Source organism: Mobula birostris, unplaced genomic scaffold (genome assembly GCF_030028105.1).
Source record: "Mobula birostris isolate sMobBir1 unplaced genomic scaffold, sMobBir1.hap1 scaffold_321, whole genome shotgun sequence".
In the NCBI taxonomy this organism is placed as follows: domain Eukaryota; kingdom Metazoa; phylum Chordata; class Chondrichthyes; order Myliobatiformes; family Myliobatidae; genus Mobula; species Mobula birostris.
The window spans coordinates 578,279-599,668 of NW_027276274.1; the positions used below are offsets into that span (position 1 = coordinate 578,279).

A 21,390-nucleotide genomic window follows, 5' to 3' on the forward strand; every position below is an offset into this window, starting at 1 on the left:
TATATCTCACTGGGCTCTGGGGCCGTAGCCTCCGTTATACAGACATGGATATAAAATATAGTACAGTACAGCACAGAAACAGACCCCTTGGCCTGTGCTGACCACAATGCAAATAAACAATGCCAACAACATTCATACAAAGTCCACAGCTCCTCCCCTATTCCTTGCATGTTAGGTGCCTGTATAAAAACCTCTGAAACATGACTATCATATCTGATCGATCACCCAATTGGCAGTACGTTTGAAGCACTAACATTAAACTGAATAAACGTCTTTGTCAGCATGGGCACGTATGGAACAAAGAGTCTTTTCTTATGTTGTACAGGTCTATGACTTTATTTGCCCCCCAAAGTGCCAACATCTCACATTTATCTAAGATTAAACTCATCTGCTCTTTCTCCTCCTACATTTCCAGCTGGTCTGAATCCTTTGACAGCTTCCTCACTATCCAAAGTTACATTAATTTTGACCTGCTTAATAGCTCCTCCCTTTAAAGACTCTAGAACATCACCTCGTTGTCCCCTTTTGAAATCTCACAGCAGCTTACTTCTCCTTTCTGAAAAATATAAGTTCCTATTTAAACCTTGCCCACTTCTTGTGCCTCCAGTACGGAGAATATAACTTGGTCACCATAGCAACCTGCTCCCTTCTATTCTTCATTATTTTGAAACTATATGAAAGTTGGTCTTTCCTATCTCCATGTGATATTTACACTCTCCTAACTAATCTTTGAAGCACAAATACAAAATGCTGCCAGAACTCTGCAGGTCAGGCGGCTTCTATGGAAATGAATAAACATCAGGACCGAGAAGGAAGTGGAAAGCCAGGATAAGAAGGTGTAGGTGAAGCCAAATGGATAGATTGTGGGGTTGAAGTGAGAAGCTGGGAGGTGACAGGCGGAAAGGTAAATTGCTGAAGTGGTAGGAATCTGATAGAGCGGAGAGTAGATCATGGGAGAAAGGCAAGGAGGAAGGGCACCGGGAAGGAGGTGACAGGCAGGTGAGGAGAAGAGAAGAGTTCAAAGGGGAACCAGTTTTGGAATGGAAGGAGGAAAGGGTTAGGGGGAAAAATTACCAGAAGTTAGAGTAACGGATGTTCATGCCAAGACAGAATGTGAGGTTTCTCCTCCAACATGAGAGTTGTCAACAGATGCAGGAATGAGAATAGGGATGGGATTAAAATGGTTGGCCACCAGGAAATCTATCCATGTAAAGGGGGCCGCAACAGCGCACTGGATACAGTATATGACCCCAACAGATTCGCAGTGACTCACCTGGAACGACTGTTTGGGGTCCAAATGAGTTGTCATACGAGGAATGGCTCTGGGACTGTACTCACCGGAATTGAGAAGGATGAGGGGGGAATCTCATTGAACCTTTCATATGTTGAAAGGCCTAGACAGAGTAGATGTGCAAAGGGCATTTCCCAAGGTGGGGGAGTCTAGGACAAGAGGGCACAGCTTCAGGATAGAGGAGTGTCCATTTAAAACAGAGATGCGGAGAAATTTCTATAGCCAGAGTGTGGGTGAACTTGTGGGATTTCTTACCACAGGCAGCTGTGGAGAACAGGTGGTTGGGTGTTTTTAAAGCAGAGATTGATAGATTCTTGATTGGATACGGCTTCAAAGCTTACGAGGAGAAGGTTAGATAGTGGGGCTGGGGGGGGGGGGGAAGGATCAGCCTCGATTGAATGGCGGAGCAGACTCGATGGGCCAAATGACCTAATATTGCTTTTATGTCTTATGGGTTAATGGAGGTGAGGGAAGAGGTGTAGCACTTTTCTGCTTGCAGATAAGCTATTGTCTCCTGTGCCATATCCATCATCAACTCTGGTGATCTCCCATCCACTGTCATCAGCCTCATAGTTCCCTTACTCCACACTGGTTGTTTTTAACCACCTACCAAGATCATCAAAACCTGACTGTCTGGGTAAGCCCAATGTTTTCGCCAGCTTCTGCTCCACTGACCAGTGTCTACAAACCTCAGCTCAATTCTGTCCTGTGTTGGTTTATTCCCTTCCCACCCTACATCTGCAACACCTCACATGCTCTGCATGTCCTCAATGACTTTCAGTTCCCTGGCCATGATGAACCTTACTTTTAGCATGGATGTCCAGTCCCTATACACTTCTATCCCCATCAAGAAGGTCTGAAAGATCTCCGCTTCTTTCTGACGACAAACCCAACCATGTTCCCTACTCACCACCCTTTTCCATCTGGTGGAACAAGTCCTCACACTCAAGAATATCTCTGTCAGCTCCTCCTGTGTTCTCCAAAACCCACATGAGCCCCAGCTATGCTTACCTCTTTATTGGCTACATGTTCCCAACTTTCACTGGTAATGCTCCCCAACTCTTACTGCGCTACATTGATGACTGCATTGGTGCTGTTTTCATGCAGCCATGCTGAGCTCATCAATCTCATCAACCTTGCCTCCAACTTCCACCCTGCCCTTAAATTTACTTGGTCCATTCTGGCACCTCTCTCCCCTTTCTCAATCTTTCTGACAGCATCTTTGGGGACAAACTGTCCGCTAATATCTTTTATAAACTTACGAATTCCCACAGCTATCTTGACGAGACCTGTTCCCACCCTGTCTCCTGTAAAAAATGTCATCCTTTTTTCTTAGTTCCTTCAGCTCTGCTGCATCTGTTCCCAGGAGGTGGCTTTCCTGTCCAGGACATCAGTCAAGTCCTCCTCCTTCAAAGCATTGTTTCTCTTCCTCCACCGTCGATGCTGCCCTCACCCCCATCTCCTCCATTTTCAGACATCCCATCTAACCCCATCTTCCTACTACCTTAACAGGGATAGTTTTCTTGTCGTCACCTACTGCCCCATGAGCTGCAGCCATCTTCAGCAGTATCCCATCACCAACCACATCTTTACTTCCCCCCCCCACCGCCCCAGTCTCCACTTTCCACATTGATTAGTCCTTTCACGATTCATTTATCCAATTGCTGCTCATCACCTATACCTCGCTCCCTGCAAGCAATAGAAGTGCCAGTTCACCTCCATTCAGTGCCTGAAGCAGTCCTTCCAGGTGAGGCAGTATTTCACCAGCAAATCTGTTGGGTTCTACTACTGTATCTGGTGCTCCCAATGTGACCTCCTCTTCTTTGGTAAGACCCGGTGTAGAATGGGGGACTATTTTATTGAACACTTCCGCTCCATCCACAAAAAGCAGTATTTCCCATTGACCAACCATTTTAATTCCAATCCCCATTTCCATTCTGACATGTTGGTCCATGGTCCATGGAAAAACCACTCTCAGGTTCGATGATCAACACCTCATATTCCATCAGGGTAGTCGCTAACCTGATGGCATGAACATTGATTTCTCTTAACTTCAGGTCATTTTCCCCCTCCATCTCCTACTCCTCCTTCTACATTTGGCTGTTAACATCCCTCATCACATTATAAAATTAGTTTAAAGATTCCCCAACAGCATGAAAATAAGGATGCTGATTCCGTTCTGGGTCAGCCGTGATACATCCATCTTGTACAGGTCCTTCTGCCCGAGGAGTCACAGTGATCTGGAAATCTGATGTCCTTCATGCAGTAGCATCCCTACAGCTGTACACCTGATGAGAGATTTGGGGTATTAATAGCTTGGAAACAAAAGAGGGAGGCAAAAAGCAGGAGTCATTGAATCTGACAAACAGCCCCAGCATGTCCATGCCAACTATCACATACCCATCTATGTTAATTCCATTCCCCAGCACTTATCCTGTCGCCTCCAGTGCCATGGTAATTTAAGAACTGATGTAGATAATGTTAGATGCTGTGAGAGTGCCTGCCTCCACCACCCTCTCAGGCGATGGTTTTCACATTCCAGCACCCTATGGGTTAAGGACTTTCTTCCTCAGATCCTCTCCTGTCTTCTTACCTCTCACCTTAAAATTCACAATTTTCCACCCAGTCCTGGAGTGAGATTCACTCTGAGGTTCCTTTTCCTCCCTCTCATTGCCTCATGGTTATCCATTCCTTCTAGGAATGCCTTTCCATAGCCTTAAGGGTGACCAACTTCATGGAAGGTTCAGTGTGGTATCTGTACCAGACCCTCAGCTCCGAAATGTTGCATTCAAACTGGCCAAGCCAAAGCACCTCCTACAGATGTAGCTATGCCTATTTCTGAATGACCACGTACTCCAGGCTATAAAGCACACAACTGAGCGCAATGCAACACTGCTAATGTATTCCAATCTGCTTCTCGGTTTCACTGTAATGTAACTCTCAATGTATACACAACTCATTGTCCCTTCCTTCATCCACAGATGACTATATAATGAAAGTCACCCCAGAAGCTGGTTCTTCTGTCAATCTCCTAACACCCAACTGGGAATTAGGAATGCCAAATAAGTTCACAGCATCATGGGATATTTCCATTCAGGAAGACCACGTGGCTGAACTGAGCTTCCTGAATCAGTCAATGCCTCACTGTGAGCACGGACATGTAATTATCAGTGTGGACGAGCAACAGGAGGACTCCAGCTTGATCAGTTACCGGGAAACAGATGCTCTGCCTGATTCGCCCATCACTCTGGCCCACAGATTCTGGCTCAATGTGTCCAACTGCGAGCCTTCAAGTGGACGACTGAACCTCATGTTCCACATGCTGGTAAAGGAGTATGAAGGTAGGCATCTGGTCTTCTAATATCAATCAAAAGTCCACCTCCCCGTATCAGAATAAGTGTGATATCTTCTGAATGTATGAAATAGCACATTCTTGGATTTCGGTCTGTGGTCGGGCTAGTCATGAGCAGCAGATATCCTTCCAGCCCCTTCTACTGCAGTAGGGCATTCAGTCCAGCCCCCAAAATCTCTATCCCCTTCTACTGCAGTAGGGCATTCAGTCCAGCCCCCAAAATCTCTGTCCCCTTCTACTGCAGTAGGGTATTCAGTCCAGCCCTGAAAATCTCTGTCCCCTTCTACTGCAGTAGGGCATTCAGTCTAGCCCTGAAAATCTCTGTCCCCTTCTACTGCAGTAGGGCATTCAGTCCAGCCCCCAAAATCTCTATCCCCTTCTACTGCAGTAGGGCATTCAGTCCAGCCCTCAAAATCTCTGTCCCCTTCTACTGCAGTAGGGCATTCAGTCCAGCCCTCAAAATCTCTGTCCCCTTCTACTGCAGTAGGGCATTCAGTCCAGCCCTCAAAATCTCTATCCCCTTCTACTGCAGTAGGGCATTCAGTCCAGCCCTGAAAATCTCTGTCCCCTTCTACTGCAGTAGGGCATTCAGTCCAGCCCTGAAAATCTCTATCCCCTTCTACTGCAGTACGGCACTCAGTCCAGCCCTCAAAATCTCTGTCCCCTTCTACTGCAGTAGGGCATTCAGTCCAGCCCTCAAAATCTCTATCCCCTTCTACTGCAGTAGGGCATTCAGTCCAGCTCCCAAAATCTCTGTCCCCTTCTACTGCAGTAGGGCATTCAGTCCAGCCCTCAAAATCTCTGTCCCCTTCTACTGCAGTAGGGCATTCAGTCCAGCCCTCAAAATCTCTGTCCCCTTCTACTGCAGTAGGGCAACTGCAGTAGGGCATTCAGTCCAGCCCTGAAAATCTCTGTCCCCTTCTACTGCAGTAGGGCATTCAGTCCAGCCCCCAAAATCTCTGTCCCCTTCTACTGCAGTAGGGCATTCAGTCCAGCCCCCAAAATCTCTGTCCCCTTCTACTGCAGTAGGGCATTCAGTCCAGCCCCCAAAATCTCTGTCCCCTTCTACTGCAGTAGGGCATTCAGTCCAGCCCCCAAAATCTCTGTCCCCTTCTACTGCGGTAGGGCATTCAGTCCAGCCCCCAAAATCTCTGTCCCCTTCTACTGCAGTAGGGCATTCAGTCCAGCCCCCAAAATCTCTATCCCCTTCTACTGCAGTAGGGCATTCAGTCCAGCCCCCAAAATCTCTGTCCCCTTCTACTGCAGTAGGGCATTCAGTCCAGCCCCCAAAATCTCTGTCCCCTTCTACTGCAGTAGGGCATTCAGTCCAGCCCCCAAAATCTCTATCCCCTTCTACTGCAGTAGGGCATTCAGTCCAGCCCCCAAAATCTCTATCCCCTTCTACTGCAGTAGGGCATTCAGTCCAGCCCTCAAAATCTCTGTCCCCTTCTACTGCAGTAGGGCATTCAGTCCAGCCCCCAAAATCTCTATCCCCTTCTACTGCAGTAGGGCATTCAGTCCAGCCCCCAAAATCTCTGTCCCCTTCTACTGCAGTAGGGCATTCAGTCCAGCCCTGAAAATCTCTGTCCCCTTCTACTGCAGTAGGGCATTCAGTCCAGCCCCCAAAATCTCTATCCCCTTCTACTGCAGTAGGGCATTCAGTCCAGCCCCCAAAATCTCTGTCCCCTTCTACTGCAGTAGGGCATTCAGTCCAGCCCCCAAAATCTCTGTCCCCTTCTACTGCAGTAGGGCATTCAGTCCAGCCCCCAAAATCTCTGTCCCCTTCTACTGCAGTAGGGCATTCAGTCCAGCCCCCAAAATCTCTATCCCCTTCTACTGCAGTAGGGCATTCAGTCCAGCCCCCAAAATCTCTATCCCCTTCTACTGCAGTAGGGCATTCAGTCCAGCCCCCAAAATCTCTATCCCCTTCTACTGCAGTAGGGCATTCAGTCCAGCCCCCAAAATCTCTATCCCCTTCTACTGCAGTAGGGCATTCAGTCCAGCCCCCAAAATCTCTATCCCCTTCTACTGCAGTAGGGCATTCAGTCCAGCCCCCAAAATCTCTATCCCCTTCTACTGCAGTCGGTCATTCAGTCCAGCCCTCAAAATCTCTGTCCCCTTCTACTGCAGTAGGGCATTCAGTCCAGCCCCCAAAATCTCTGTCCCCTTCTACTGCAGTAGGGCATTCAGTCCAGCCCCCAAAATCTCTGTCCCCTTCTACTGCAGTAGGGCATTCAGTCCAGCCCTGAAAATCTCTGTCCCCTTCTACTGCAGTAGGGCATTCAGTCCAGCCCTCAAAATCTCTGTCCCCTTCTTCTGCAGTAGGGCATTCAGTCCAGCCCTCAAAATCTCTGTCCCCTTCTACTGCAGTAGGGTATTCAGTCCAGCCCCCAAAATCTCTATCCCCTTCTACTGCAGTAGGGCATTCAGTCCAGCCCTCAAAATCTCTGTCCCCTTCTACTGCAGTCGGTCATTCAGTCCAGCCCCCAAAATCTCTGTCCCCTTCTACTGCAGTAGGGCATTCAGTCCAGCCTCCAAAATCTCTGTCCCCTTCTACTGCAGTAGGGCATTCAGTCCAGCCCTGAAAATCTCTATCCCCTTCTACTGCAGTAGGGCATTCAGTCCAGCACTGAAAATCTCTGTCCCCTTCTACTGCAGTAGGGCATTCAGTCCAGCCCTGAAAATCTCTGTCCCCTTCTACTGCAGTAGGGCATTCAGTCCAGCCCTCAAAATCTCTGTCCCCTTCTTCTGCAGTAGGGCATTCAGTCCAGCCCTCAAAATCTCTGTCCCCTTCTACTGCAGTAGGGTATTCAGTCCAGCCCCCAAAATCTCTATCCCCTTCTACTGCAGTAGGGCATTCAGTCCAGCCCTCAAAATCTCTGTCCCCTTCTACTGCAGTAGGGCATTCAGTCCAGCCCTCAAAATCTCTGTCCCCTTCTACTGCAGTCGGTCATTCAGTCCAGCCCCCAAAATCTCTGTCCCCTTCTACTGCAGTAGGGCATTCAGTCCAGCCCCCAAAATCTCTGTCCCCTTCTACTGCAGTAGGGCATTCAGTCCAGCCCCCAAAATCTCTGTCCCCTTCTACTGCAGTAGGGCATTCAGTCCAGCCTCCAAAATCTCTATCCCCTTCTACTGCAGTAGGGCATTCAGTCCAGCCCCCAAAATCTCTGTCCCCTTCTACTGCAGTAGGGCATTCAGTCCAGCCCTCAAAATCTCTGTCCCCTTCTACTGCAGTAGGGCATTCAGTCCAGCCCTCAAAATCTCTGTCCCCTTCTACTGCAGTAGGGCATTCAGTCCAGCCCCCAAAATCTCTGTCCCCTTCTACTGCAGTAGGGCATTCAGTCCAGCCCTGAAAATCTCTGTCCCCTTCTACTGCAGTAGGGCATTCAGTCCAGCCCCCAAAATCTCTGTCCCCTTCTACTGCAGTAGGGCATTCAGTCCAGCCCTGAAAATCTCTGTCCCCTTCTACTGCAGTAGGGCATTCAGTCCAGCCCTGAAAATCTCTGTCCCCTTCTACTGCAGTAGGGCATTCAGTCCAGCCCTGAAAATCTCTGTCCCCTTCTACTGCAGTAGGGCATTCAGTCCAGCCCTGAAAATCTCTGTCCCCTTCTACTGCAGTAGGGCATTCAGTCCAGCCCTCAAAATCTCTGTCCCCTTCTTCTGCAGTAGGGCATTCAGTCCAGCCCTCAAAATCTCTGACCCCTTCTACTGCAGTAGGGTATTCAGTCCAGCCCCCAAAATCTCTATCCCCTTCTACTGCAGTAGGGCATTCAGTCCAGCCCTCAAAATCTCTGTCCCCTTCTACTGCAGTAGGGCATTCAGTCCAGCCCTCAAAATCTCTGTCCCCTTCTACTGCAGTCGGTCATTCAGTCCAGCCCCCAAAATCTCTGTCCCCTTCTACTGCAGTAGGGCATTCAGTCCAGCCCCCAAAATCTCTGTCCCCTTCTACTGCAGTAGGGCATTCAGTCCAGCCCTGAAAATCTCTGTCCCCTTCTACTGCAGTAGGGCATTCAGTCCAGCCTTCAAAATCTCTGTCCCCTTCTTCTGCAGTAGGGCATTCAGTCCAGCCCTCAAAATCTCTGTCCCCTTCTACTGCAGTCGGGTATTCAGTCCAGCCCCCAAAATCTCTATCCCCTTCTACTGCAGTAGGGCATTCAGTCCAGCCCCCAAAATCTCTATCCCCTTCTACTGCAGTAGGGTATTCAGTCCAGCCCCCAAAATCTCTATCCCCTTCTACTGCAGTAGGGCATTCAGTCCAGCCCTCAAAATCTCTATCCCCTTCTACTGCAGTAGGGCATTCAGTCCAGCCCCCAAAATCTCTGTCCCCTTCTACTGCAGTAGGGCATTCAGTCCAGCCCCCAAAATCTCTATCCCCTTCTACTGCAGTAGGGCATTCAGTCCAGCCCCCAAAATCTCTGTCCCCTTCTACTGCAGTAGGGCATTCAGTCCAGCCCTCAAAATCTCTGTCCCCTTCTACTGCAGTAGGGCATTCAGTCCGGCCCTCAAAATCTCTGTCCCCTTCTACTGCAGTAGGGCATTCAGTCCAGCCCCCAAAATCTCTGTCCCCTTCTACTGCAGTAGGGCATTCAGTCCAGCCCTGAAAATCTCTGTCCCCTTCTACTGCAGTAGGGCATTCAGTCCAGCACTGAAAATCTCTGTCCCCTTCTACTGCAGTAGGGCATTCAGTCCAGCCCCCAAAATCTCTATCCCCTTCTACTGCAGTAGGGCATTCAGTCCAGCCCTGAAAATCTCTGTCCCCTTCTACTGCAGTAGGGCATTCAGTCCAGCCCCCAAAATCTCTATCCCCTTCTATTGCAGTAGGGCATTCAGTCCAGCCCTCAAAATCTCTGTCCCCTTCTACTGCAGTAGGGCATTCAGTCCAGCCCTGAAAATCTCTGTCCCCTTCTACTGCAGTAGGGCATTCAGTCCAGCCCTGAAAATCTCTGTCCCCTTCTACTGCAGTAGGGCATTCAGTCCAGCCCCCAAAATCTCTATCCCCTTCTACTGCAGTAGGGCATTCAGTCCAGCCCTGAAAATCTCTGTCCCCTTCTACTGCAGTAGGGCATTCAGTCCAGCCCTCAAAATCTCTATCCCCTTCTACTGCAGTAGGGCATTCAGTCCAGCCCCCAAAATCTCTGTCCCCTTCTACTGCAGTAGGGCATTCAGTCCAGCCCTCAAAATCTCTATCCCCTTCTACTGCAGTAGGGCATTCAGTCCAGCCCCCAAAATGTCTATCCCCTTCTACTGCAGTAGGGCATTCAGTCCAGCCCCCAAAATCTCTGTCCCCTTCTACTGCTGTAGGGCATTCAGTCCAGCCCCCAAAATCTCTGTCCCCTTCTACTGCAGTAGGGCATTCAGTCCAGCCCTGAAAATCTCTGTCCCCTTCTACTGCAGTAGGGCACTCAGTCCAGCCCTGAAAATCTCTGTCCCCTTCTACTGCAGTAGGGCATTCAGTCCAGCCCCCAAAATCTCTGTCCCCTTCTACTGCAGTAGGGCATTCAGTCCAGCCCCCAAAATCTCTGTCCCCTTCTACTGCAGTAGGGCATTCAGTCCAGCCCCCAAAATCTCTATCCCCTTCTACTGCAGTAGGGCATTCAGTCCAGCCCTCAAAATCTCTGTCCCCTTCTACTGCAGTAGGGCATTCAGTCCAGCCCTCAAAATCTCTATCCCCTTCTACTGCAGTAGGGCATTCAGTCCAGCCCTCAAAATCTCTGTCCCCTTCTGCTGCAGTAGGGCATTCAGTCCAGCCCTCAAAATCTCTATCCCCTTCTACTGCAGTAGGGCATTCAGTCCAGCTCCCAAAATCTCTGTCCCCTTCTACTGCAGTAGGGCATTCAGTCAGGCCCTCAAAATCTCTATCCCCTTCTACTGCAGTAGGGTATTCAGTCCAGCTCCCAAAATCTCTGTCCCCTTCTACTGCAGTAGGGCATTCAGTCCAGCCCCCAAAATCTCTGTCCCCTTCTACTGCAGTAGGGCATTCAGTCCAGCCCCCAAAATCTCTGTCCCCTTCTACTGCAGTAGGGCATTCAGTCCAGCCCTCAAAATCTCTATCCCCTTCTACTGCAGTAGGGCATTCAGTCCAGCCCTCAAAATCTCTGTCCCCTTCTACTGCAGTAGGGCATTCAGTGCAGCCCTGAAAATCTCTATCCCCTTCTACTGCAGTAGGGCATTCAGTCCAGCCCTGAAAATCTCTATCCCCTTCTACTGCAGTAGGGTATTCAGTCCAGCCCCCAAAATCTCTATCCCCTTCTACTGCAGTAGGGCATTCAGTCCAGCCCTCAAAATCTCTATCCCCTTCTACTGCAGTAGGGCATTCAGTCCAGCCCCCAAAATCTCTGTCCCCTTCTACTGCAGTAGGGCATTCAGTCCAGCCCCCAAAATCTCTATCCCCTTCTACTGCAGTAGGGCATTCAGTCCAGCCCTCAAAATCTCTGTCCCCTTCTACTGCAGTAGGGCATTCAGTCCAGCCCTGAAAATCTCTGTCTCCTTCTACTGCAGTAGGGCATTCAGTCCAGCCCTGAAAATCTCTATCCCCTTCTACTGCAGTAGGGCATTCAGTCCAGCCCTCAAAATCTCTATCCCCTTCTAGTGCAGTAGGGCATTCAGTCCAGCCCTGAAAATCTCTGTCCCCTTCTACTGCAGTAGGGCATTCAGTCCAGCCCCCAAAATCTCTGTCCCCTTCTACTGCAGTAGGGCATTCAGTCCAGCCCCCAAAATCTCTGTCCCCTTCTACTGCAGTAGGGCATTCAGTCCAGCCCCCAAAATCTCTGTCCCCTTCTACTGCAGTAGGGCATTCAGTCCAGCCCCCAAAATCTCTGTCCCCTTCTACTGCGGTAGGGCATTCAGTCCAGCCCCCAAAATCTCTGTCCCCTTCTACTGCAGTAGGGCATTCAGTCCAGCCCCCAAAATCTCTATCCCCTTCTACTGCAGTAGGGCATTCAGTCCAGCCCCCAAAATCTCTGTCCCCTTCTACTGCAGTAGGGCATTCAGTCCAGGCCTCAAAATCTCTGTCCCCTTCTACTGCAGTAGGGCATTCAGTCCAGCCCCCAAAATCTCTATCCCCTTCTATTGCAGTAGGGCATTCAGTCCAGCCCCCAAAATCTCTGTCCCCTTCTACTGCAGTAGGGTATTCAGTCCAGCCCTCAAAATCTCTGTCCCCTTCTACTGCAGTAGGGCATTCAGTCCAGCCCCCAAAATGTCTGTCCCCTTCTACTGCAGTAGGGCATTCAGTCCAGCCCTCAAAATCTCTATCCCCTTCTACTGCAGTAGGGCATTCAGTCCAGCCCTGAAAATCTCTGTCCCCTTCTACTGCAGTAGGGCATTCAGTCCAGCCCTCAAAATCTCTGTCCCCTTCTACTGCAGTTGGTCATTCAGTCCAGCCCTCAAAATCTCTATCCCCTTCTACTGCAGTAGGGCATTCAGTCCAGCCCCCAAAATCTCTGTCCCCTTCTACTGCAGTAGGGCATTCAGTCCAGCCCTCAAAATCTCTATCCCCTTCTACTGCAGTAGGGCATTCAGTCCAGCCCTGAAAATCTCTATCCCCTTCTACTGCAGTAGGGCATTCAGTCCAGCCCTCAAAATCTCTGTCCCCTTCTACTGCAGTAGGGCCTTCAGTCCAGCCCTGAAAATCTCTATCCCCTTCTACTGCAGTAGGGTATTCAGTCCAGCCCTGAAAATCTCTGTCCCCTTCTACTGCAGTAGGGCATTCAGTCCAGCCCTCAAAATCTCTGTCCCCTTCTACTGCAGTAGGGCATTCAGTCCAGCCCCCAAAATCTCTATCCCCTTCTACTGCAGTAGGGCATTCAGTCCAGCCCTCAAAATCTCTATCCCCTTCTACTGCAGTAGGGCATTTAGTCCAGCCCCCAAAATCTCTGTCCCCTTCTACTGCAGTAGGGCATTCAGTCCAGCCCCCAAAATCTCTGTCCCCTTCTACTGCAGTAGGGCATTCAGTCCAGCCCTCAAAATCTCTATCCCCTTCTACTGCAGTAGGGCATTCAGTCCAGCCCCCAAAATCTCTGTCCCCTTCTACTGCAGTAGGGCATTCAGTCCAGCCCTCAAAATCTCTATCCCCTTCTACTGCAGTAGGGCATTCAGTCCAGCCCTGAAAATCTCTATCCCCTTCTACTGCAGTAGGGCATTCAGTCCAGCCCTGAAAATCTCTGTCCCCTTCCACTGCAGTAGGGCATTCAGTCCAGCCCCCAAAATCTCTATCCCCTTCTACTGCAGTAGGGCATTCAGTCCAGCCCTGAAAATCTCTGTCCCCTTCTACTGCAGTAGGGCATTCAGTCCAGCCCTCAAAATCTCTGTCCCCTTCTACTGCAGTAGGGCATTCAGTCCAGCCCTCAAAATCTCTATCCCCTTCTACTGCAGTAGGGCATTCAGTCCAGCCCCCAAAATCTCTGTACCCTTCTACTGCAGTAGGGCATTCAGTCCAGCCCCCAAAATCTCTGTCCCCTTCTACTGCAGTAGGGCATTCAGTCCAGCCCTCAAAATGTCTGTCCCCTTCTACTGCAGTAGGGCATTCAGTCCAGCCCCCAAAATCTCTGTCCCCTTCTACTGCAGTAGGGCATTCAGTCCAGCCCTGAAAATCTCTGTCCCCTTCTACTGCAGTAGGGCATTCAGTCCAGCCCTCAAAATCTCTGTCCCCTTCTACTGCAGTAGGGCATTCAGTCCAGCCCCCAAAATCTCTATCCCCTTCTACTGCAGTAGGGCATTCAGTCCAGCCCTCAAAATCTCTATCCCCTTCTACTGCAGTAGGGCATTTAGTCCAGCCCCCAAAATCTCTGTCCCCTTCTACTGCAGTAGGGTATTCAGTCCAGCCCCCAAAATCTCTGTCCCCTTCTACTGCAGTAGGGCATTCAGTCCAGCCCTCAAAATCTCTATCCCCTTCTACTGCAGTAGGGCATTCAGTCCAGCCCCCAAAATCTCTGTCCCCTTCTACTGCAGTAGGGCATTCAGTCCAGCCCTCAAAATCTCTATCCCCTTCTACTGCAGTAGGGCATTCAGTCCAGCCCTGAAAATCTCTATCCCCTTCTACTGCAGTAGGGCATTCAGTCCAGCCCTGAAAATCTCTGTCCCCTTCCACTGCAGTAGGGCATTCAGTCCAGCCCCCAAAATCTCTATCCCCTTCTACTGCAGTAGGGCATTCAGTCCAGCCCTGAAAATCTCTGTCCCCTTCTACTGCAGTAGGGCATTCAGTCCAGCCCTCAAAATCTCTGTCCCCTTCTACTGCAGTAGGGCATTCAGTCCAGCCCTCAAAATCTCTATCCCCTTCTACTGCAGTAGGGCATTCAGTCCAGCCCCCAAAATCTCTGTACCCTTCTACTGCAGTAGGGCATTCAGTCCAGCCCCCAAAATCTCTGTCCCCTTCTACTGCAGTAGGGCATTCAGTCCAGCCCTCAAAATGTCTGTCCCCTTCTACTGCAGTAGGGCATTCAGTCCAGCCCTCAAAATCTCTGTCCCCTTCTACTGCAGTAGGGCATTCAGTCCAGCCCTCAAAATGTCTGTCCCCTTCTACTGCAGTAGGGCATTCAGTCCAGCCCCCAAAATCTCTATCCCCTTCTACTGCAGTAGGGCATTCAGTCCAGCCCTGAAAATCTCTGTCCCCTTCTACTGCAGTAGGGCATTCAGTCCAGCCCTCAAAATCTCTATTTCTCCCAAACACCTCAAAGCACTGATATCTGACAGTGCAGGTCAAAAGGAGGATCTCCTGTGGGACAATCTAGTTTGCAACCTAGAGCTACTCAGAATAAGTCTGTCATTGAAAAGGGAAATAAGGAAGCATCTCCTTGCTTTGGAGAATTCTCTACCTCACGCTCCATTCATGATGGATCAGTAAATGCACTCAGGGACAGGTCAGACAGATTCACGGTTAGTGGGTAGGGCGGCGATGTAATTGGGAACAGAAGAGAAATTGGAGATGAGGCCAAGTTCAGATCAGTCACAGTTTCATTAAATTGGAAAGCAGTCTGGCAAGGCCAAAGAACAGCCATTTCTGTCTTCTGTTTTGTACATTGGCTTGGCAAAAGGAACCAGAGGATGGTAGTAAGGGTTGTTTCTGAAATTGGAGGCCCATAGCCAGCGGCGTGTCACAGGAATCTGAGCTGAGTGCAATGTAGTTAGTCATCTACATTAAGGATTTGAATGAAAGGGAGGACATCCTGAAGAAAGTGAGAACATTGTGGAGGAATTATCGACTGAGTGGAAGTCAAAAAACAGGAAAGGAGCAATCACTATATTGAAAGTAATCTATACTCTCCTCACCACCCCCCAATAGCAATAGAGACATCAAAGAACAGATCTGGAGGTAAATTTTGGAAAGTTGCAAAAATAACACGGTTGTAGTTGGATGATTTCAACTTCCTGAATACTGATTTGCACTCCCTTAGTGCAAAAGGTTCAGGTGGGACAGAATTCGTTAGGTGTGTCCAGGAACTATTCCTGTCGCGATATGTAGACAGGCAAGCTAGAGGAAAGGCCATACTGGATCTGCTTCTAAGAAATGAACCTGGTCAGGTATTGGATCTCTCAGTGGGTGAGCTTTTGAGACAGTAATCACAACTCCCTGACCTTTAATATAGCCTTGAAGATGGATAGGAGCAGTTGGTATGAGAAACTGTTGAATTTGGGGAGATGGAATTATGATGCTATCAAGCAGAAATAGGGAACAGATGTACTCAGGGAAATGCACATTGGAAACACAGAGGCTGTTTAGCAAGTACTTGCATGCGGTTCTGGTTAGATTTGTCCCACTGAGGCAGGGAAAGGATGGTAGTGTGAAGGAACCATGGTTGAAAAGAGATTTGGAATATCTAGTCAAGAGGAACATAGAAACTTAATGTGCAGCAAGCAAGGAATAGACAGAGCTTTAGAGAGTTACAAGGTAGCCAGGAAGGGGCTTAAGAACAGACACAGGAAAACTGGAAGGAGACAGGAGAAGGCCTTGATGAGTAGGGTTAAGGAAAACCCCAAGGCGTTCTACACTTCCGTGAAGAACTGGAGGATAACTAGAATGAGGGGAGGATCGGTCAGGGGTAGAAGAGGAAGCATGTGTCTGGAGTCAGAGGAGGTAGGGGGAGGTCCCTAATGAACACTTGCTTCAGTATTCATTGATCAGAGGGACCTTGATGTTTGTGAGGACAGGGTACTACCGGCTGATATTCTAGAACATGTCAATGTTAAGTAAGAGGATGTGATGGAATTTTTGATAAACTTAGGATAAGTCCTGGACCAGGTAGGATATATCCTAGGTTATTATGGGAAGCGAGAAAAGATTGCGACACCTTTGAAGATCTTTGTGTCCTATCTGGCCACAAGTGATTAGAAGTTGGCAAATGTTATTCAGGAAGGGAAGAGGGGATAACCTTGGGAATTATAGACGATTGAGTCTTACTTCAGTGGTGGGCAAGTAAAAGACAGGATTTCTGAGCATTTGGAGAAGCATAAAGTAGTCAGGTTAGGAACAGTCAGCATGACTTTGTGAGGGGTAGGTCATACCTTACGAGTGTCATTGGATTCTTTGAGGAAGTAATGATAAAGGTACACACTGAGCAAGAGTCTAAGGCACACTAGGGTGCCCAGGAATTCTGCACAGTACTACACTCCCTGGAGCAGAGAGGGAGCTTGTAAACCTGGAGGGAGCAAAGGATGTTGGGAATGGCCAGAGTGGCGTATCATGGGAGGGGCGTGGGACAGGTGGCAGAGAAGAGGTACCAGGGGCAGGCGTTGGCGCAAATGTATACACTCAAAGATTTGAATCACTAGGCAGGGTCATTTGATTTCAAACAATTGGTGTATTGACAGGACACCAGAGGGGCATTATAGAATGTCTCTCTGATGCTTCCGTTCCCTCCCCTTCTCAACCATGATTCCCCTCTCCCTTCCCCCTATCTGATCTCATTCCACAATAGAGATCCATATCAGAATTAGGTTTACTCACATATGTCATGAAATGTGTTTTTGTGGCAGCAGTACAGTGCAATTCATACAATTACTACAGTACTGTGCAAACATCTTGGACACCCTCACTATATATACGTATGTGCCTAAGACTCCTGCACAGTACTGCAGAGCAGTGGATGTGGTGTATTTGGATTTTAATAAGGCACTTGATAAGATTCCCCATGGTAGGATCATTCAGAAAGTAAGGAGGCATGGGATCCAGGGAGACCTAGCTATGTAGAATCAAAATTGGCTTGCCCATTGAAAGCAGAATGTGATTGTAGATGAAATGTATTCTGCCTGGAGACTGGTGACCCATGGTGTTCTGCAGGGATCTGTTCTGGGATCTATGTTTCTATGTTTAATAATAGACTCAAACACTTTGCCAGCCACGGAGGTTAGGCTAACTGGCCTATAATTTATTTTGCCTTCCTCTCTTCTTAAAGAGTGGAGTGCATTCTTCCATTCCTCTGGGATCATGCCAGAATCAAGTGATTCTTGAAGATAATGACTAATGCATCCATTATCTCTTGAGCAACCTCTCTCAGGACTCTGGGGTGTAGTCCATCTGGTCCAGGTTAAGACCTTTCAGTTTGCCACACTGCCGGTGTCTTCCACAGTGAAGGTTATGCAAAGTATCCATTAAGTTCATCTGCCATATCTTTGTCCCCCATTACTACCTCACCAGCATCATTTTCCAGTCATCCAATATCAACTCTCACCTGCCTTTTACTCTTTAGATAACTGGAAAAAGCTTTTAGTATACTGCTTTATATTATTGGCTTTTTGCCATCATATTCCATTATTTCCCTTCTTATAACTTTTTTAGTTGTGTTTTGTTGGATTTTGAAGCTTCCCAATCATCCAACTTCCCACTCACTTTTGCTCCCTTATATGCCCTTTCCTTGGCTTTTATGCAGTCCTTAACTTCCCTTGTCAGCAATGGTTGCCTCGCCTGCCATTTGAGAACTTCTTTCTCTGTGGGACATATCTATCCTGCGCCTTGTGAACTATTCCCAGAAACTTCAATCATCCCTGCCAGTATCCTCCTTCAATTCACCTGGGTAAGCTCCTCCCTCATGCCTCTTTAATTCCCTTTATTCCATTGCGATACTGATACATGTGACTTATGCTTCTCCCTCTCAAACTGCAGTATGAATTCAATCCTATTATGATCAATTTTTCCTAAGGGTTCCTTTATATTAAGCTCCCTAATAAGATCTGGGTAATTACACAACACCCAATCTGAGATAGTCTTTCCCTGAGTAGGCTCAAGTACAAGTGCTCTAAAAAGCCATCTCATAGGCATTCAACAAATCCCCTCTCTTGTGATCTGATAGCAACCTGATTTTCCCAATCTCCTTGCATATTGAAGTCCCTTATTACAATTGTAACAGTACCCTTATTACAAGCCTTTTCCAGCTCCCTTTGCAACCTCAACCTCACATCTTGGCTACTATTTGGAGGTCTATATATGATCCCCATAATGTTTTTTTTTACCTTTGCAGTTTCTTAACTCCATCTACAAAGATTCAACATTCTCTGACCCTATGTCACCTCTTACCAATAATTCCTGTCTCACACCACCGCCTATGCTTTCCTGTTGTCCTTTCAATACGAAGTATACACTCTGATGTTCAGCTCCCACTATGACCCTCTTTCAGCCACGACTCAGTGATGCCCACAACGTCAATCTCTAATTGCGCCACAAGTTTATCCACCTTATTCTGAATGCTATGCACATTTAAATACAGCGCCTTCAGCTCTGCTTTCTTCACCCTTTTGAATTTTGCCTCTGTGATACAATTCAACCCTTTGCTCGGTCAGTCACTGGCTTGTCTTTCCTTACATTCATGTTACACCCATGATCTACTTGTAAACCTGCAGGATCATGCTCAACTCTATCTTACTGGTTCCCATCCCCTGCCATAGTTTAAATATTGGGGCATTTAAGAAACTCTCGGATAGGTACATGGATTAAAATACTAGTGGAGATCTCTGTGGGAGAAAATGGTTGGATTGATCTTAGAACAGATTAACAGGTTGAAACAAATCATGGGCTGAGGGGCCAGTACGATGCTGTAATTTTCTATGTTCTATGAAAGTGTAGGCAGCAGTAAATTTGTAGAGGACACCAGGATTGGTGGTGAAGTGGACAATGAAGAAGGTGCCTAAGGTTACAACAGGATCTAGATCAACTGGTAGATGGGGGAACAAATGGCAAATGGAATTTAACTTAGACAAGTATGAAGTGATGCAATGTGGGAAATTAAGCCAGGACAGGACATAGACAGTGAATGGTGAGGCTGCGAGGGAATGTTATAGAACAGTCAGACTGAGGAGAACAGATACATAGTTCCCCACAAGTGGGAGAAAGGTAGTCAGTGTAGTGAAGAATACATTTGTTGCATTTGCCTACATCAGTTGGGATAACACCATAAGACATAGGGGCAGAATTAGGCCATTCAGCCCATTGAGTCTGCTCCGTCATTTCATCATGGCTGATCCCGGATCCCACTCAACTCTATACACCTACCTTCTTGCCATATCCCTTGATGCCATGACCGATCAAGAAGCCTTAAACATACCTAGAGATTTGGCCCCCACAGACTACCTCTGTTCTAAAAGATCGCCCCTCAATGTGCCCTCTAGATCTGGATACCCCTACCATAGGAAAGTCCACCCTATCTAGTCCTTTCAATGCTTGGTAGATATCAGTGAGATCCCCACATATTCGTCTAAATTCCAACGACAAATGCTCCTCATGTGTTAACCCCTTCATTCCCAGAAACATCCTCATAGACCTCCCCTGGACACTCTCTCCAATGACAACACATCCTTTCTGAGATATGAGGCCCAAAACTGTTGACAATACTCTAAGTGCAGCCTGACTAGTGTCTAAGAAGCCCCGGCATTATCTCCTTGCTTTTATATTCTATTCCCCTTGAAATAAATGTCAGCATTGCATTGGCCTTCTTTACCACAGATTCAACCTGTAAATTAAACTTCTGGGAGCCTTGCATGAGGACTCCTAAGACCCTCTGTACCTCTGATGTTTGAACCTTCTCCCCATTTAGATAACTATTGTTAAATAGTGCATTATCATACATTTCCCAACACTGTATTCCCTCAGCCCCTCTTTTGCCCATTCTTCCATTTTGTCCAAGTCTTGCTCCAGTCGTATTCTTCCTCAGCACTACCACCCCTCCACCCATCTTCAAATCATCTGCAAACTTTTCCACAAAGCCATCAATTCCATTATCCAAATCACTGACAAACAATGTGAAAAGTAGCGCTCCCAATACTGACCCCTGAGGAACACCACTAGTCACTGGCAGCCGACTAGAAAAGGCCCCTTTTATTCCCACTCACTGTCTTCTGGCTATCAGAAGACAGCAGAGTATTTTAAGTCATTCTAGATGTGGTAAGCTGTGTGGGGGAGGATTCAGAGAAGGTGCTGCAGCAAAATGTCACTGGGGCTGGAAGTCCCTGGTTATAAGGAGAGATGGGATAGGCTGGGAAGGTTTTCCATGGAATGTGGGAAGTTGAGGGCTGATCTTGTATATAAAATCATGAGGGGCACAAATAAGGTGAATGATCAAAGTCCTTTTTCCCAGGGTAACATAATAGAGGGCATAGGTTTAAAGTGAAGGGGGAAATATTTAAAAGGGGCTGAGGGGCTACTTATCTGTGGGAGGTATATGGAACAGCCAGTCAGAGGGCGAGGTGGAGGTGGAAACATTTACAATGTTTAGACTATAAGATAAAGGAGCAGCATTAGGCCATTTGGCCCATCGAGTCTGCTCCACCATTTAACCATGGCTGATCCTTTTCTCTCCTCCTCAGCCCCACTACCTGACCTTTTCCCCGTAACCTTTGATGCCGTGTCCAATCAAGAACCTATCAAGCTGTGCCTTAAATACACCCAGTGACCTGGCCTCCACAGCTGCATGTGGCAACAAGTTACACAAATTCACCACCCTCTGGCTAAAGGAATTTCTCTGCATTTCTGTTTTAAATGGACACCCCTCTATCCTGAGGCTGTGCCCTCTTGTCCTAGATTCTCCTACCATGAGAAATGTCCTTTCCACATCTACTCTGTCTAGGCCTTTCAACATTCAAAAGGTTTCAATGAGATCCCTTCTCATCCTACTAAGTTCCAGCAAGTACAGACCCAAAACTATCAAACATTCCTCGTATGATAACCCTTTCATTCCCGGAATCATCCTTGTGAACCTCCTCTGGACCCTCTCCAATGCCAGCACATCTTTTCTTAGATGAGGAGCCCATAACTGTTCACAATACTCAAGGTGAGGCCTCACCAGTGCCTCAGCATCACATCCCTGCTCTTGTATTCTAGACCTCTTGAAATGAATGCTAACATTGCATTTGCCTTCCTCACCACTGACTCTCCCTACAAGTTAACCTTTAAAAGACATTTGGACAAGTTTGTGAAAAGTGGTTCACAGAGTAGGTGATATTGCACCACCCCTCTCCCACCTACCTGCGGGTGGTGGGAGTTTCTAACAGGGCGATAAAGATAAAGGCAGTGGTGGGAGTGCTTGGTAGCAAGGGACAGCTGGGGGGGCTATAGGCTCAGTTTAAGAACTAATGGCACGATCACCTCATCTCTTACTAACCGACTGTTCTCTTAGGCTTCGCTCAAAGTGTGTTCTAGTTCTGACACCAATGTGACACTTCTGTATTTTGCATATCATGGGGAATCTGGACGGAAGAAATTGTGTTACATCCAGGCCCAGCCCACATATTATTGTCTTTCACTACTGTGGTAACAGTGTTAGCTGAT

At 48.0% G+C, this 21,390-nt stretch overlaps 1 protein-coding gene across 2 annotated transcripts in view; it reads left to right on the plus strand.

Annotated features, from left to right (window-relative positions):
* The window catches only part of LOC140192966 (CUB domain-containing protein 1-like), a 206,270-nt gene that overhangs the window by 168,292 nt on the left and 16,588 nt on the right, over positions 1–21,390 (plus strand). For both annotated transcript variants that reach the window (XM_072250433.1, XM_072250434.1), the window contains exon 7: positions 4,273–4,632. In XM_072250433.1, coding sequence (XP_072106534.1) covers positions 4,273–4,632 — 360 coding nt within the window. The remainder of the gene's footprint in view (positions 1–4,272; positions 4,633–21,390) is intronic.